The sequence below is a fragment of the Chlorocebus sabaeus genome, chromosome 11 (genome assembly GCF_047675955.1).
Source record: "Chlorocebus sabaeus isolate Y175 chromosome 11, mChlSab1.0.hap1, whole genome shotgun sequence".
Classification (NCBI taxonomy): domain Eukaryota; kingdom Metazoa; phylum Chordata; class Mammalia; order Primates; family Cercopithecidae; genus Chlorocebus; species Chlorocebus sabaeus.
The window spans coordinates 108,343,389-108,360,055 of NC_132914.1; the positions used below are offsets into that span (position 1 = coordinate 108,343,389).

The 16,667-nt window shown below is 47.9% G+C and overlaps 1 protein-coding gene across 1 annotated transcript in view; it reads left to right on the top strand.

Annotated features, from left to right (window-relative positions):
- Window positions 1-16,667, top strand: part of CUX2 (cut like homeobox 2) — a 318,747-nt gene that overhangs the window by 167,869 nt on the left and 134,211 nt on the right. The window contains exon 2 of the mRNA XM_037996526.2: window positions 14,006-14,116. Within this exon, the coding sequence (XP_037852454.1) occupies window positions 14,006-14,116 (111 nt within the window). The remainder of the gene's footprint in view (window positions 1-14,005; window positions 14,117-16,667) is intronic.

Below are 16,667 nucleotides of genomic sequence, written 5' to 3' on the forward strand. Positions count from 1 at the left end.
TTAGGTTGTGTTTTTCTTTCCCTCCCTCCCCCATTCTTTCCTTTCTGGAAGTGGCAAGAACTGTATCTCAGGACCCCGTACAGCTTGATGTGAAATACACCCAGGACAGGGAACAGCTACTTGGACACTGTTTATGGAGTGCTGTGGGGAGGCTAGGACAGGGGCTTCTGTCGTGGGGTCATCTGGGAAGCAGGACCTCATGGCAGACTCTCGGGTAACCCTACCTGGCCAGCCCCCATTCAATCCAGGCCTCCCTCCCAGAGGTATCGTCACTTGGATCAGTGTCTTCTGACCCCAAAATAATAGCCATGATGTACGTATAGGATGCAGCCAAATTTGGGGTATGCCCAGGAGTTAGGAACTCCAGCAGAATTGGGGGGCAGGAACATTTAGTTCGACCTCTGATTCTCTCTTCCTCCTTATCAGCCCTACCAAATTTTTTTCTTCATAAATGCTTCCGTCTTCATGCTTACAAACTAGACTCTGCGGGGGCATTTATATTAGCAGCGATGCTTCCCATTTGTTTAGGAAGAAATTGCATCTACTGGTTTCTGCTGGGCCTCTCCGTAAACCCTCAAGGCATTCTTGCTCTCATTTAAACAATGGTGGGGCAGGGGGAGGTCAGGCACTCTGCAAAGTCAACAGCAGGCAGGGGACAAGACCATGTAGCCCCTGGGCTAAAGTGGCTTGTGACCACCCCGGCCGCTCCCGGCCGCTCCACGTTTGAGGGCCTCCCCTCTCAATCTCACCTTCAACCTCCCTGGCCGGGGCTTCTCCTTGCCAGTCCCTGAAATCCATCACCGCTGTCTCCTGCCTGATGCCCCCATCCACCTTCCTCTCTGCTGGTAGTAGGGGATGGTGTATCTGCTCTGCCAGCCTCTAGGCTCAGTCTCCTGTCCGCACAGTTCCCTGCAGCTGCCTGGAGGTGGGGGTGGCACGTCTGCTCAGCCAACCCCTCTGGCTCCCAATCACTTCTTGCCTTGGTCCCACAACTTTCCAACCTAATCCCCATGAGGCTGTAAGATACATCCAGATGGTCACCCATTCCCCAACATCCTGGGGGTTCCAGCCCCACACATGCCCACGGCCCCCTCCTCCTCCAGTGCCTTCCCCCAGGCCCCACCTGCCCCCAGGCTCAGCTCTCTCCTAGTGTGCTTTTCTTGGGACACCTGCTCGTTTATGTGAGAGTCCTCCCCAGTCCTCCCCAGAGCACGAGGTTCTCAGAACCCCACCCAGCATACAGTGGGCACTTAATAAATGCTTCCCTACCTGGCACCTTCTCAACCCTGCATGCCAGAGAATTTTTCCAGAGCTTCCTGAGTTTCCCACAGACCTTCTTCCCACCCCCAGATGCTCCCAACCTTGAAAAAGAGGCTGCTCCAAGAAATGAGTTAGACAAAAGATGTTCAAAGTGGCAGACTTCAGAGTGGAGGCAGTGGTTTGGAGAAGAGTGGACCAGAGTTCAAAGCCCAGCTCTGCTTTTGCCTGATTGTGACCTTGAGGCAGTGACATGATCTCTCAGGGACTCATTTTCCCAGCTGTAAAAGGGGCTATTAGGAACACAGACCTCCCAGAAGATGCAGTGGGCCAAGGTGTTAGAAGTGCCCTTATGCAGTAGGCGCTCGGCTTCTGTGTTGTGAATCATTGCCACTGTGGCCCCTAGCAAGAGCCTGGCATGTAGTAGGTGCTCAGTAAACATTCATTGACAAATGAATGAGTGAATGATCATTTGATGGGATCCCTTTCCCCCACCCCCATTTTGCCAGGGGGAAGCATTCCAGAGAATGGACCACAAATGGTCCAGTTGGACCAGACGTGTCAGCCCTAAGAGGGGCACAGAGGGTCCCCAGCCCCTCACCTGACACCTATCAGAGTGGGGGCTATTTTGTTTTCCTGGTGCCCGCGAGGTTTTAAATTCCGAGAACTCGGAATATAAATCAGCAATCAAGGGCAGGAGGAAGTGATCGGATGTGGCTCTGGTTTTCGGGACTTGCCGGCGAGATAATTAGGCGTTTGATTGGCATCCTCTCTCAAGGACAGCCACCTCCAGGTCCTGCCTGCACAGGAGCAGGCTTGTTTTCCTGCCTGGTGCTTGTGGCGGGGGACTGATGGGGGTGACGGGTGGGGTTGGGGACCCAGAGTTAGCCAGTCTTTCATCTGTTCATTTGTTCATTCATTCATTCAAAGTATTGAGCACCTAATATGTGCCAAGCATCAGGACACAGCAGTGACCCAAACAAAATCCTTGTCCTTGTGGAGCTGACATTGGAGGGGGTGGGAGGCGGGCAGCGGAAACAGGCAATAAACAAATGGAGAAGTGACTACATAAATGTGTCAACGACAAAGGCTTGGGAGAAAAATAAGCAGAGGGCAGCTGAGGTAGAGAGGAGGTGCTTACTGTTTTAAATAGGACAGCAGGACAGGCTTCTGGGAGAAGGTGGTGTAAGAGCCGAGCCTCCGAGCAGGTGAGGAAAGGGAGCAGCCAGTGCAAAGGCTCCGAAGCAGAAACGTGCTTGATGTGTTTAAGAATCAGTAAGGGCTAGGCGCCGTGGTTCACACCTATAATCCCAGCACTTTGGGATCCAAGGTGGGTGGATCACTTGAGGTCAGGAGTTGGAGACCAGCCTGGCCAATGTGGTGAAACCCCATCTCTACTAAAAATATAAAAATTAGCTGGGCATGGCGGCACATGCCTGTAATCCTAGCTACTCAGGAGGCTGAGGCAGGAGAATCACTTGAACCCAGGAAGCGGAGGTTGAAGTGAGCCAAGATCATCCCACTGCACTCCAGCCTGGGCGACAGAATGAGACTCTGTCTCAAAAAAAAAAAAAAAGAAAAAAGAATCAGTAAGGGCCAGGTGTGGTAGTGCACTCCTGTAATCCCTGCACTTCAGGAGGCTGAGCCAGGAAAATCACTTGAGCCCAGGAGTTCAAGACCAGCCTGGGCAACTTAGTGAGACCTTGTGCCTACAAAAAAAAAAAAAAATGAGTTGCATGTGGTGGTGCACGCCAATAGTCCTAGCTACTCAGAAGGTTGAGGTGGGAGGATCGCTTGAACCCAGAAGGTTGAGGCTGCAGTGAGCTGTGATTGTGCCACTGTACTACAGCCTGGGTGACAAAGCAAGACCCTCTATCAAAAAAAAAAAAAAGAAGTCAGGAAGGACCCCATGTGCCTGGAGCAGAATGGGCCGAGGGTGTGGAAGGAAGTGAAACCTAACACGAATCATATGGGACCTTGACTCAGACTCAAATGGGAGCCATGGAAGGGTTTTGAGCAGAGGAGGAACAGGATATGAGTTAGGTTTAACAGGATCCCTGTGGCCGCCAAGTGGGGAAGGGGCCGTAGGAGGGTGAAAGTGGTAGTAGAGAGCCCAGTGAGGAGGCTCCTGTGGTCACCCAGGGAGGCGATGACAGTGGCCTGGCCTAGGGTGGCCACAGTAGAGAGGAGGAGAAATCGTTAGATCAGGCTGACAAGATTTGCCAATTTACATCAGCCTGATACCTAGGGCAGGCAAAGCGGCTGCTGCCTCCCAACTCCCAGGGCCTCAGGGCTAGTGGCAGCCCCAGCCCAAGTGCCAGCCTTGGCCCAGAGCATCCAGCCCTTCCCAGGCACCTCCTGTAGCCTGGAACCCCTGCAGTCCACCAGCCTGTTGTCCTGCCGGTCCCCAGAGAGAGGTGATGCCCTGACGGCGTTTTGCAGCAGTGAGAGTCCTAAATGCATAGAGGCACAGGTCTGCCCGAGCTCACAGAGCTGACAAGCGAGAAGGTCGGGACCTGAACCCAGTCTGCCTGCCAAATACTGGCTCTTGGCCTGCCTCAAACTAAAAACCAACCACTGCCTGGGCTTTCTGGAAGCCTGAGCTACGGAACTGCCAGGTGGGCCTGATGTCCCACAGTTGTAATTGCCTGTGTGCTCCCCATGTAACCACATGCTCCATGTGGGCAGGACCTGGGTCTGTCTTGTCCCTGGTAACACCGTAAGCACATAAAAAGTAGTTATTGAGTGGACAGATGGACGGGTGGATGGACAGACAGATGGACGGGTGGATGGACAGACAGATGGACTAGGCCTGGTCATGCTCCTGGTCTTCAGGCCACGGCAGACCTTGTAGAGACAGTTTAGGGAAAGGCTGCCCTCCAGGGAAACAACCCAGAGGAAAATCAGAAAGTTACAGGTTCGGGTCCCCATGATGACACTTCCTCGCCATGTGATGTGGAGCGAGTGGCTTTGTTTCTCTACAGGTACCGTGCATCCGATGACACCTGCATCCTAAGACCCTTCATTGGCTCCCTCAACAGATGTTTCTAGAGAATCCACTGCACTCCAAATGCAGTGAATGGGAGACAGAGATGAACTTTTGTAGTGCTGGGCATTGTGGACCTAGTTGATAGCCAGTCCTCTGTGGGGCAGTTGTTAGCCTGCTGTTCTCACAGCACTGGGAATTTTCTAAGAAGTTGTTGGCAGTCTCTTGGCTCACACCTGGGCCTGAGGTTTGGCTCTTTGATCCGAATGTGAACTGTCCATCACCCTAGCCCAGCTGATAGAACGCGGGGAAGCCAGCTTGGCTGGGAACTTTGTTTCTCGTAGGCACCACCCCTTGCCCTGGCCTCGGGTAATTGGCCCAATACATCTTGGCATCTGAATTTACATACAGCGCAGGGAGTGATGGATGGCTCTGGTAACCCGGGCTGTCTCCCAGCCGCGGCTCAGTTATCCATCTCGGCGGGCTGCAGAGCCATCTGTCTTGTCTTGTCTCCTCACTCATGGCAGGCCGGCAGGTGCCCTCCGTCCTGGGTCATCCCCCAGCCCCCTCCCAGAGCTAGCCCCTCTGAGGGGGTTCTGAGGCCCCTCTGAAAGCGACACTCCCAACCTACCCCACAGCAGATAGAACAAGTCCCTTTGCTCTGAACATCCCCTGAAGCCCTCCTCAGTGTTTGCCATCAACTCTGATAGCAAAATCCTGAAGACCTCCATGGGCCCAAGATGCAGAATGGGACATTTGCTCCCACAAAGTTGTCCCTCCATCCCCCTGCCAGAAGGGGCTTCTCATACTTATTCCACTAATAGTCACTCTACAAATGTTTATTGAATGCCCACTGTGCACCAGGCGTTGAACTAGAACCCCTAGATAGCTGTGAACAAGAGCTGTATCACCCAGTCATGCACACAGCCTCCACCCTTGAGGGACTGCATGCCATTGGTGGTTGTCAACACTCTGAAGACCCTAGACATCAAGCCAAGCACTTGACCTGCTTACAATCTGGTTCTCAAGGGGTCCTGACAATAACCCTATGGGCACGAATTCTTATCCCCATTTTATAGACACAGAAACGGAGGCTGAGTCACCTGTCCAAGGTCACAATGCTAGTGAGGCATCAAAGCCAGCATTTGAACCCAAGTCAGGGGTCTCTGAACCGTGTCACTGTTTCCCAGACAGACTGAGCTCTTTAGGGGTCTCTGGCCTTGACACATAGCATTCGCTCATTCTTTCAACCAATAAACATTTCTAGAATGCCTGCTGTGTATCAGGAACTGTTCTAGGCACTGAAGATACCTTGTTCTCATGGAGCTTTCATTTTAGTAAAGAAGTAAAATACACAGTGTATTTGGTAGTCATATGTGTTAAGGAGAAGAAAACTCAAGACATGAACAGGAAGACCAGGCCAAGTATAGTTGGTGCACGCCTGTAATCCAAGCAGTTTGGGAGGCCGAGGCAGAAGGATTGCTTGAGCCCAGCAGTTTGAGGCCAGCCTGAGCAACATAACAAGGCCCTGTCTTTACAAAAAATAAATTAGCTGGGTGTGGTGGTTTGCACCCGTGGCCCCAGCTACTTGGGAGGCTGAGAAGGGAGCATCGCTTAGGCATGGGAGGTTGAAGTTGCAATGAACCAGGATTGTGCTGCTGCACGCCAGGCTGGACTACAAAGCAAAACCCTATCTCAAAAAAAAAAAAGTAAGGGCTTTTGCAGCATTCCCATTTCCTCTGCCTGGGTTGCTTGGCTTCTTTATCTGACAAATTCTTCATCCTTCCAGACCAGGTCAGATGCTCCTATCTTGGCAACTCTTTTTTCCAATCACAGTAAGTCACCTTGCTCTCTGTGTTCCTGTCATACTGTTTTTGTACTTCTCATAGTGTATGTTGGCACATAGCATTAGAATGGCTCTCTCTGTCTACCACACTGTACTGTGAACTCCTCAAGGACAGGGACTGCATTGGTTGGTTTCTATATACCAGTACCTAGCACTGTGCCTGACACAGAATTGGACACAGTGATTGGTTGACACAGAATTGACACAGTGATTGGTTGGAATGGATGATTGAATGGAGTTAGATAACAGATGGATGACTGCTTGAGTGATTGGGTACACGGATTCTGGACAAGATCAGTTGGATGAATAGATGAATGGATGATCCTTTTCTAGATGATGAACTGTTGGATAAATGGATGGTTGGGTGGGTGGGTAGATGTATGATTAGATGAATGGATAAAGGGATGGTTGGTTGGATGGGCAGATGTATGACTAGATGAAAATGGATGGTTGGGTAGATAGATGTATGATTGGATGAATGCATAAATGGATGGTGTTTGGATGGGTAGATGTATGACCGGATGAATGGATGAATGGATAAATGGATGGTTGGTTGGGTAGATAGATGTATGATTGGATGAATGGATAAATGGATGGTAGTTGGATGGGTAGATGTATGACTGGATGAATGGATAAATGGATGGTTAGTTGGGTAGATAGATGTATGATTGGATGAATGGATAAATGGATGGTGGTTTGGTAGTTGGATGGATGTTGCATACAGGGCTTCCAGCCTGGTTAGCACTTCAGTGGTTACTGGCAGCCCCTGCCCAAGTTGGGACCACACTATGATTTAATTAGAAGAGGTAGATTAAAGCTCTGCCTCTTCTTTGCCTGATCAGTTTCCATACCCACCCAAAGGCAATACAAAAGACATGTTAGGGTTTCACTCTTCTCCAAGCCTGCACTAAAGATAATGTCTCTGCATGATGGCCTTTGTCACCTTTCACCAAAATTACTTATACCCAAGCTTGTCTGTTTTGGTTTCTGAGCTCTTGGAGGATTCAGGCTATATCTGGCTTATCGTTGCCATCCCCTTTATCAAATGCCTAGCACATCAGAGACCATGAATGCGTTGATGGATGAGTGGATTGGTAGATGAGTGGGTGGATAGATGGGGTCCAGCATCTTCGGTTGCATCTCCCTGTAGTAAGGTGAAAGCAGAGCTCCTGTTTGGATTTGGGGGATCGGTGACTGTATTGGAAGTCATAATCACTGCTCATCTTGGCTTCTGAAGCCTGGCCTGGAATCTTGACCATCACTTCACATACATATCCTTACAAGAGATAATGTACATAAAGTGCTTAGCGCACTCAATGAATATTAGTATATAGGTAATAATAGACACTCAAGAAATGTTGACTATGAGCTATTGTTTCCTATAAGGAACTTCTGTGTAAAGTTTCATTTGAAGAAAAAGTTATAGGGCTTAAAAAAATCTGGTGGCAAATATCAGAAAGAGTTAACAGGGGCTCAAAGCAGACACCTAACTTGAACGGTGTTTGGGAAGCCTTTCTGGAAGAGGAGACATTTAAGCTGAGACACAAAGAGATGAGTAAGATCAACCACAAAGACAGAATGAGCTCATCCAAGCTGAGGGAAAGGAGACTGTGGAACCATGGAGTCAGAAGGTTCTGGTGCATTTGGGTTTCTGCACGGAATTTGGTCTGGCTGGGAAGGAAACAAGGAGAGGGGGAAGTGGGAGGGACCCAGGGACACCCAGGAGTGAAGAGATTGTCCTGGCCAGGTTTTAAGCCAGGAGGGACATATTGATAAAGGGATTGTTTCTCTTCATGGGATCTCTTTAAAGCCTAGTAACAGCTGAGGTCCTCAATTCCTTAAACCCAGCTCGCAACATTCACTTTTTAGGAGGTTTCTTCTCGGAGCTGGCCCTAGGGGGATATGTCTGAGTGTGAGGTGTCCTTGGAGCTGAGAAGAATGTGGGCACAGGTAGGTGGGATCTCAGGTTGTGTCTTAGCATGTGTTCCCCTCATAAGAACGCAAATTCTAGCCCAAGGCTCTTTATATAGCGGACATTTTGGGATCAGGTGTGAAATTTCTTTAAAAACTAAGTGTTCTTGTAAGCTTCCCAATCCCTCCCAGTTGGGGAAACCCAGACAAATTGAGAATGCTAGACTTGCCTCCCCTACCATTTTCCTTCCCTAGCCAAGACCCACCCTCCCCTCTGAGAAAATCCAACCTCTTAACCATGTGTGATGTGGTTGGGTAACCAAAACTATCTGTGCCTCTGTTTTCTTATCTTTAAATGGGAGACTCAGATATGATTCATGTTTACTGAAGTATGGGACACATCCCACTGATGGGACATGAAACTGTAAGCATTCAGTAGAGCCAGGGTTAGGAGGGATTGACTTGGGTTCTGAAGAACAGTTCTCCCTTATCTCTTCCACCCTTCTTCATTCCAACAAGCAGAAAGTCTCTGTAGGGGACTGCATTACCTTTAACACCTCTCCAGCACTTGCTAACATTTTATAACAAACATAGGCAGCAATGATTTGTTTTTGGTTATACTTTTGTTTTAATGGCTACCATCTGATTATGGTACACAATTCTCTAGTGACAAGAAAGTGTCCTTTTCAAATACACTTATCTAGGTTTAAAAAAAGGGAAGGAGTCATTAGGTAAAAGTCAGGAGTAGGAAAAATGTGTCTATGATGTCAAGGTCCAAATCATAGTTACTTTTAGGGAGTGCTGACAAGGAGAGAGTACTAGGGAGTTTTCAGAGGCACTAGGAACGTGAATGTTCTGCATCTTGAACTGGGTAGTGGTTACTCAGGTGTAAACCATTCACTAAGCTTTCACTTGAGCTCAGGAGTTCGAGACCAACCTGGGCAACATGGCGAGACCCCCATCTCTACAAAAAAAATAAAAACTAGCCAGGCATGGTAGCACATGCCTGTAGTCCCAGCTACCTAGGATGCTGTGGGAGGGTCACCTGAGCCTGGGAGGTCAAGGCTGCCGTGAGCTGTGATCATGCCACTGCAGTCCAGCCTGGGAGACAAAGCAAGACCCTCCTATCTAAAACAAAAAAAAAAAAATTTAATTCACTGAGTTTAACATTGAACTATGGAACTTAAAGTGATCCATATCTCAAAAAGAGAACCATAGGAGTCCCTTTGAAGAAAAATATTAAATAATCATATTTTAGATGCTATATCAATATGGCAAAATTCACACAGAGGGACATGAGTGGTCAAAGTTTGGACAGCAGTGACCTGAGCAACCTTGAGGATTCTTTCTAGCTCATATGTTCTGAGTGCCTTGGAGGACTAAGTCCCAAGACTGTTCAGCACACCAATGGCAAACCCTCTCAGAGACAGGGGCTCTCGCTGGGCAGTGGGCACTTCCAGGGGGTGCTGCACATCCCATCAGAAGAGCCCCTTCCTCCAAGCCCCTGGCTTCTCCTGCAGCGCCCGGTACGGGGTGCAGCTCAGCCCCGGCCTCCTTTCTCTCTGCATATTGGCCTGAGCCTCAGCTGCATCTATCATCTGCTTCAGGCTCATTAAAATTATTTCTTTTTAGTTGCAAATGGGCTGTTTATGATGATCATTATTTGAATGGTCTGCGCCGGGCTCCGGGCTGTCTGTCTGCTGCTGATGGCCGGTTAATCAGATGAGTCTCCTCCCTGCCTGGGCCTGGCCCAAAGTCTGGGGCTGTGTTAATCATGGCTCCCCCAGGGCTGGGGGGTTGGTGGGGCCAGCAGGGGCTGGGTAGGAGATCCTGACTTCTGTTGGATTACCAAAGCTGTGTGTGTGGTGGTTCAGACATGCTTTCTAAAACGCAGCTTTAGACCAGTGCTGGTTTATGTTTGTGATAGAATTTTTTTCCATTCCTTCAAAATAGATATAATGCCATGAGCTTTTTAATTTTAGCTGTGTGCATTATGAAAGACCCATGCTGATGCTGTCATTGGCCCTCTTGCTTTGCTGATATTCAAATATCCTCTCTTTTAGGGTGGGAGGGAGTGGTTTTTAATGTCTTTGCTTGATACAGTAACATTTGGCAATACTCTACCAGTCTTCCTTTCTTTTTAAAGCGGAATTTTTACTGAGCTGTGAAATCCAGAATTCTTGAAATCATTGATCTGGTGGGGTGTTTTCTTAGCTCTCAGTTTATCTAAACATAAGATTAATATCAGCCAAGGCCAGGCATGGTGGCTCACACCTGTAATCCCAACACTTTGGGAGGCCACAGCAGGTGGATTGCTTGAGCCCAGGAGTTTGAGACCAGCCTGGCAACATGGTGAAACCCTGTCTCTACCCCCAAAAAATGCAAAAATTAGCTGGGCATGGTGGCACATGCCTATAGTCACAGCTACTAGGGAGGCTGAGGTGGAAAGGTCATTTGAGCCTGGGAGGTCAAGGCTGCAATGAGCTGTGATTGCACTACTGCACTCCAGTCTAGGTGACAAGAGTGAGACCCTGTCTCAAAAAAAAAAAAAAAAGACAACATTTATTGAACACTTGAAGCTTTACACATCCATATCATTTAAAACAAGTGCCCTGAACACCCCCCAGCTGATGGAGAAGCAGAGCAGAAGCCCACTGAAGAGAAGGGCATTAAAAATTTGCCTTTATAATCCACCAAGGAGATAATCCACACCTCGGTTATTAGAATTGACTGTAATGTATTTCCAAGCCCCTGCTTGAATCACCATACAGACACATTAATGTGTTTGTTCCATGAGATGATGTATGTTAGGAATTTAGGCATAGTGCCTGGTACATGTAAGCTTTCCATAAATGGTAGTTATGACTATTTACTATTATTATTATTGGTGTTAGTGTGTTTACCAGTGAACTGTGACAAGAATTCAGGGTTGAAGGACAAGCATAGATTTAGGCAAAATTGAGAAGAACGTGGATGTCAGTGACTTCGTCTGCTCGAGGAAAGATACCAAGGGCTGGGCTTGTGGTGGGGTCAGAGTGAGGGTCCTGGTGATGTCCCCCTGCCTTCCCTGGCTTGGTTCTTTCTGCAGTGTGGACACAGCAGACATCCTGTCTGTCAGATTTGCACCCACCAGCAGCCTGAGAGGTACAGGTGGAGGGAGTCAGGCATAATTGTCTGTGATAACACATCAGGTGGTTAGACTTATCCTGCTCTGCGATTTCCTTTCAGAACCTGGGCTGGATGTTTTTAATGAGGAGTCAAAGTCCTGGTGGATTTTGACCACCAGGTACATTGGTTGCTGTGTTATGGGAAGGCACCAGTGTCCTTGCAATAAGAACACAGTGTCAGACACGGCCAGGTGCGGTGGCTCATGCCGGTAATCCCAGCACTTTGGGAGGCCGAGGTGCGTGGATCACGAGGTCAGGAGATCGAGACCATCCTAGCTAACATGGTGAAACCCCATCTCTACTAAAAATACAAAAAATTAGCTGGGCATGGTGGCAGGTGCTTGTAGTCCCAGCTACTCAGGAGGCTGAGGCAGGAGAATGGCGTGAACCTGGGAGGTGGAGCTTGAGCTTGCAGTGAGCCGAGATCTCACCACTGCACTCCAGCCTGGGCAACAGAGTGAGCCTCCATCTCGGAAAAAAAAAAAAAAAAAAAAAGAACATAGTGTCAGACACACAATAATCCAAGATGGAGAGCTGTAAACCCATGTTCCAGTTCTGTTTGTCCTGCAGCAATGTAAAAATCACATCTTTGTCTTCAAGAGAGAAGAGAAAAACTAAAAAGAGCTGAGAGTACGCTGCTACAACTCAAATTGACCATGGCACTCTAGTTTTTTTCTCTCCTGCCAAGTGAGATTCTGTCCACATGGCCGTGCCAACCAGTTGGGTTTTGTCTACCTTTGTATATTGCTACAAACACTGATCTCTCCTGTCACTGGATATTTTGGTTGTGATCAGTTGTAGTTTCTTTATTAGAAACTGTGATTAGTTTTAAGTGATGATAAACCAGAATTCCCCCTTTTTGCTCATAACACCTTGTTCCTCACCTGGCTTAATCCTGGTATAAACCGGGCTTTTAAACTGGAAGCCCCCATGTACCTTCAAGTGGGAGTACCTTGTGCTTTGGCAAGAATTGCTTTCAGCACCTTGGAGAGCACCTGTTTCCGCTCCTCCCGCCCCCAACATAGAGACAGGGTCTCTGTCACCCAGGCTGGAGTGCAGGGGCACCATCGCAACTCACTACAGCCTTGACCTCCTGAGCTCAAGCAGTCCTCCCATCTCAGCTTCCCAAGTAGCTGGGACTGTAGGTGCAGTGCCACCACGACAAGCTTGTTGTTCTATTTTTTTGTAGAGAGGAGGCCACTATGTTGCCCAGGCTGGTCTCGAACTCTTGGCCTCCCAAAGTGCTGAGATGACAGGAATGAGCCACCGCACCTGGCCCTCACCTCTATTTCAAAGCTACTTTGGTGCCTCCACCTTCTCCCTTCTAGTCTCATGATTTTCTAAAGAAGTTAGACATTTCTCCAGAAATAGAAGTTCCTTGTTGGATTTCTACAAAGAAATCCATAGGCCAGGGACACTCTTCCCAGCTTGGGGTGCCAGGTTTATGGTGCTCTGGTGAGCTGCTATTGAGCAGATTTAGTGACTCTGAGACATGATATAAGACAATTACCATGCATTTCGTCTCTTAGAGGGAAAAGGATTTGCAGTGGGTTAATAGTACTTTTATTTCATTATCTAATGGCAAAAGTGTTTCATTGTGTGTGCAAGATGAATGTGTATTAGTGATGACAAATGGGGTCTTTCAACACGGTGCTGGGCCTCATCATACATATGTTAGATTAAAGAGTTCACCCTAGAAATACACTCCCGCATCTGCGTGTGTGTTTTTAATAAATCTGATTGCAGAAATTTATTGCATCACCGGATTTAGGAAATTATGGGGCTTGATTGCTGCAAATATAATCGGGTGATATATACAGAAATGCTCCTCGAGTTATGGTCCAGAAAAAAAGCCCATCTCGGGATGGTGCAGGGAAGCAGCCGACCACATAAACAGAGCATTTCTTGAATTATGCAAATGAAATCCATGACAGCTCATGGTGAATTGTACTCCCCTTGTGAAACTGCCACCATTAAAGTGAAGAAAGCTTCAAGAGGGGTGATCAAATATACATGCACGACCAGCAGACATTGTCTGTGATGTGTGTGAACCGGAGCATCCCCCCTTCCATCCCTCTCTCTTTTTCCCTCGCTGGTACATCCTATAAAAACCTGGTCTGATACCTTCCTTGCATATAAGCCAACAAAGCGCCTTCCAATCCATTTCTTCTGAATCCAGGAGTCTTCAGTGAAATATTTCTTAGACTTGAAGTGAACCTTAAATGATTTACTGCGAGATACACAAAAGGTCAGCTTACTTCTTATTGGCACCTTCATTTTTCCAAAATCTACTGAAATTAAAAAGCCATCTATATCTTAAAAGGCGTATTTATGAACCTTTAAGTGTAAGTAAGTCATAGTTGGAGCCGTTCCCACCTCTGATATATGAAAGCTGTCGACAGCACTTTCTTCCACTATAATATGCCCATACAATATGCCGCACTTTACTATTTTGACATGGTTTGGAGATGTTTTCTACAGTTACTGACAAGCTTATGCCATCACTCCTTTGGAAATTTAAGAGGTGGGGCAGGGGGTGGGGGAAGAGATGAAAAAAGAAAAAAAACCAACTCCACCCAACTTTATAGAAGATTATTGATCTGGCCTGACTTCCAATGAGCAAAAAAAGCTGTCCTGGATTTTTTTTCAGTTGCATCCCAGTTTTGTAAATTATTTATTTGTGCCAGGAGTCAATATCCTGTCTTTTCTCAGCTTTGTAAGTTAAGAAAACTTGTTCAGAATGCTGTTTTGTACAATGGTTAAAAAGGAATAAAGAAAAAAAATCTTTTTCTTTTCTCTCTCTCCTTTTTTTTTTTTTTTTTTTTTTAATTGTTCCAGAAGGAGCTTAATTCCGTCGCTTCTGAGCTGTCTGCACGGCAGGAGGAGAGTGAACATTCTCATAAACATTTAATTGAACTCCGCCGGGAATTTAAGAAAAATGTACCTGAGGTATGGTATATTTGCTGTTATAGAATTAACTCAGTAGGAATGCAGATTTCTCTCCATTCAAACTATATTTTGAAAACTGTAGATGTAAGTGACTAACAAGAAAAGAAGCTAATTAGCCACAAAGAAAAATGACAGCCCCCAACCTTGCGGGGTTTCTTGGCCTAGCGGTGCTTAGCACTGCCGACCGAAGGGAAGGCGGGGCGTTTCTCCATCAACGTCATTGTTTTTCGAGGGTGCTGTGAAACGTCCATTTCCCCCCCACATTCATATCCAAGTCAAATGCCTGGCCTTGCTGGCAAAGACAGTAGTGTGCCTTAGAGTTCTTGATTTTATTTTGCTTTCCCGTTGGCGTCTGGAAGAAGGCAGCCGTCGACTCTCTAACACCCTCTCGGGGCCTGCCGGCGCTCATCATCTCTGAAACTCGGCCTCTCACCCCCTGTACGTGCACCTCATTCTTCCCCTTCACCGCCTCCCTTGCAGTCCCAGCAACCAGCTATGCCTTTTCTAGCAGCCATTGCAGGGAGCTTGGTAGGGGACAGAGAATGACTAGCCCCCAGCAATGTAAGAGCCCCCCAAGGAACGGACTAGAACAGACAAGTTTCTATTCTTTACCAGCCCTGGATGTGTGAATTCTTTTCCCTCCTCTCACAGGCCCCCCTATTGCTTCTCAAATTACAAAACAAATGATGAGAATAAATACAAATAGGGAAAATAAAGCCCTCTGACTCTATATGAAAAGGATGTGGCACATCAGGGCTGTGACAGGGAACAGACATCAGGGATCTCTGCGGCCGGATCTCCCCAAAGCCAACTGTGTTTCATTCTGGTCAGCAGAAGGTTAACATCTGTCCTTACCTGCTCAGGTGTGCTGCAGGAAGGTGGGGCAGAGTTTGGCATTCAGATGGGAGACTTGGATTCCACCAGTTACACTCTGCCAGTCTGATACCGGGATTGGTGGGGGATCCTGTTGCCATCTCGCTGTTCAGGGAGGGGAACATGGGAAGACAGGGAAGAGGCAAACCCAACTAGGGATCAGGCCATATGAGCACAGAGGGGAGAAGCCTCAGGTCCACCTCAGCCTCTTAGCTGCAAAATCCTTCTCACACAAGTCATAAACGTCTTTGGTTCTTCAAGGCAAGAGAAGGGACTAGGATCTAGCTAGAATTTGTCCATGGAGCAAGTCTGGAAGGAAGAGAGTGTCTACGTGGAGAAGGGGCATGAATCTCAGGTCTAAAAGCCTGTCCTATGTTGTGGCTTTAGAAAAGCCAAGCCAGGCCTTTGGTTTGACTCCAAGAGCCAAGAAGGCACCAGTGATGCTGAGAACCCTTCCTTCGCCTTTTAGAACAGAGCTCAGCTTGGTCTAGAAACTAATTTTTCTCCCCAGAATGAGGTTACCTTTGACTCTCTTTTGACTCCAGGAAGCAGAGCTGAATCCGCCCCACATCTTCACAGCTGCACATGCCCTCTCTCTAGTCAGCTTAGACCCTCTGTCTCATCCTCATTCTCCTAGCCCAACTGACTTTCTTCTGAGGCCATGTGGGAGCCCCCAGGTGATGAGGGAAATCCAGGCCGTGTTTTAAGCCTCTGAGTTCAGCTTACATAATTTTAATACTGCATAATTATGCAATTATGTAATTAGGAGGAATAAGTTTCCATTCCTATTATAGTTGTGCCTCTGAAAATTCTCCTTTTTGGAGCCAGTCTCTCCTGATGGAGAAAGTCACGCCGAGGCTTTATTTAAGAGCTCCTCTGGCTGGTGCCCAGCTCACCTCCTGCTCGCGCCTGTGCTGGGCGTCCCCCAGCCGTGAAGCAGACGAGGCGGCGTGCTTCTAGAAATGGGCGGAATTAGCACAAAGTCCCACCAAGCCTGTCCCTCGCAGAGTGCTCAGATACTTGAGTGTGGGCCTGTGAAAAGGGCCTGTTTGGGGAGTCCAGTGACCTGGGTTCAAATTCTAGCTGCGCCATTCACTTGCTGTGTGACCTTGAGCAGGCCAGTCCCTCTTGGGGCCTCAGTTTCCCCTTCTGTAAACTCAAGGAACTGGAGAGATGGTTTCTGAGAGGTCCCATCCAGAACTAATGTTTCCTGAACATGAACCAGAGGTCTCCCGCCATCACATTTTTATTTAGTCTGTAAAGTCTTTTGAAATTTATGGTGAGTTGCCAATATTTAGCATCTCAGATGATTTCACCTAAAAATTGGATTTCCGGTGTCTTCTGAGAATATTTGGTAGCTTGTGCAACCCAGAGGTTCCGTGCTCAGGCTACCGTCATCAGCTAGAGCAGAGCACGTCACTCCATTGGTGGGGCTTGCATTGTCCCAGCCTCCCTTGTAGTTGCTTCCTGCCTGGCCTGGTGGACATTTGAGTTCACCACCTGTGACCCAGATTCTCAGAAGTTTCCTTCTCCATGGCTCAGCCTTGCACCGATGGCCCCTTATGGTCAAGTCTACTAGGCCTGTGTCTCCCCTGAAGGTCCCCGACATACGTCAGTCTATCAATCAGTGGCTCAGGAAAACCCCAGGGATCCGGAATCAGGGGCGGAAGCAACACAT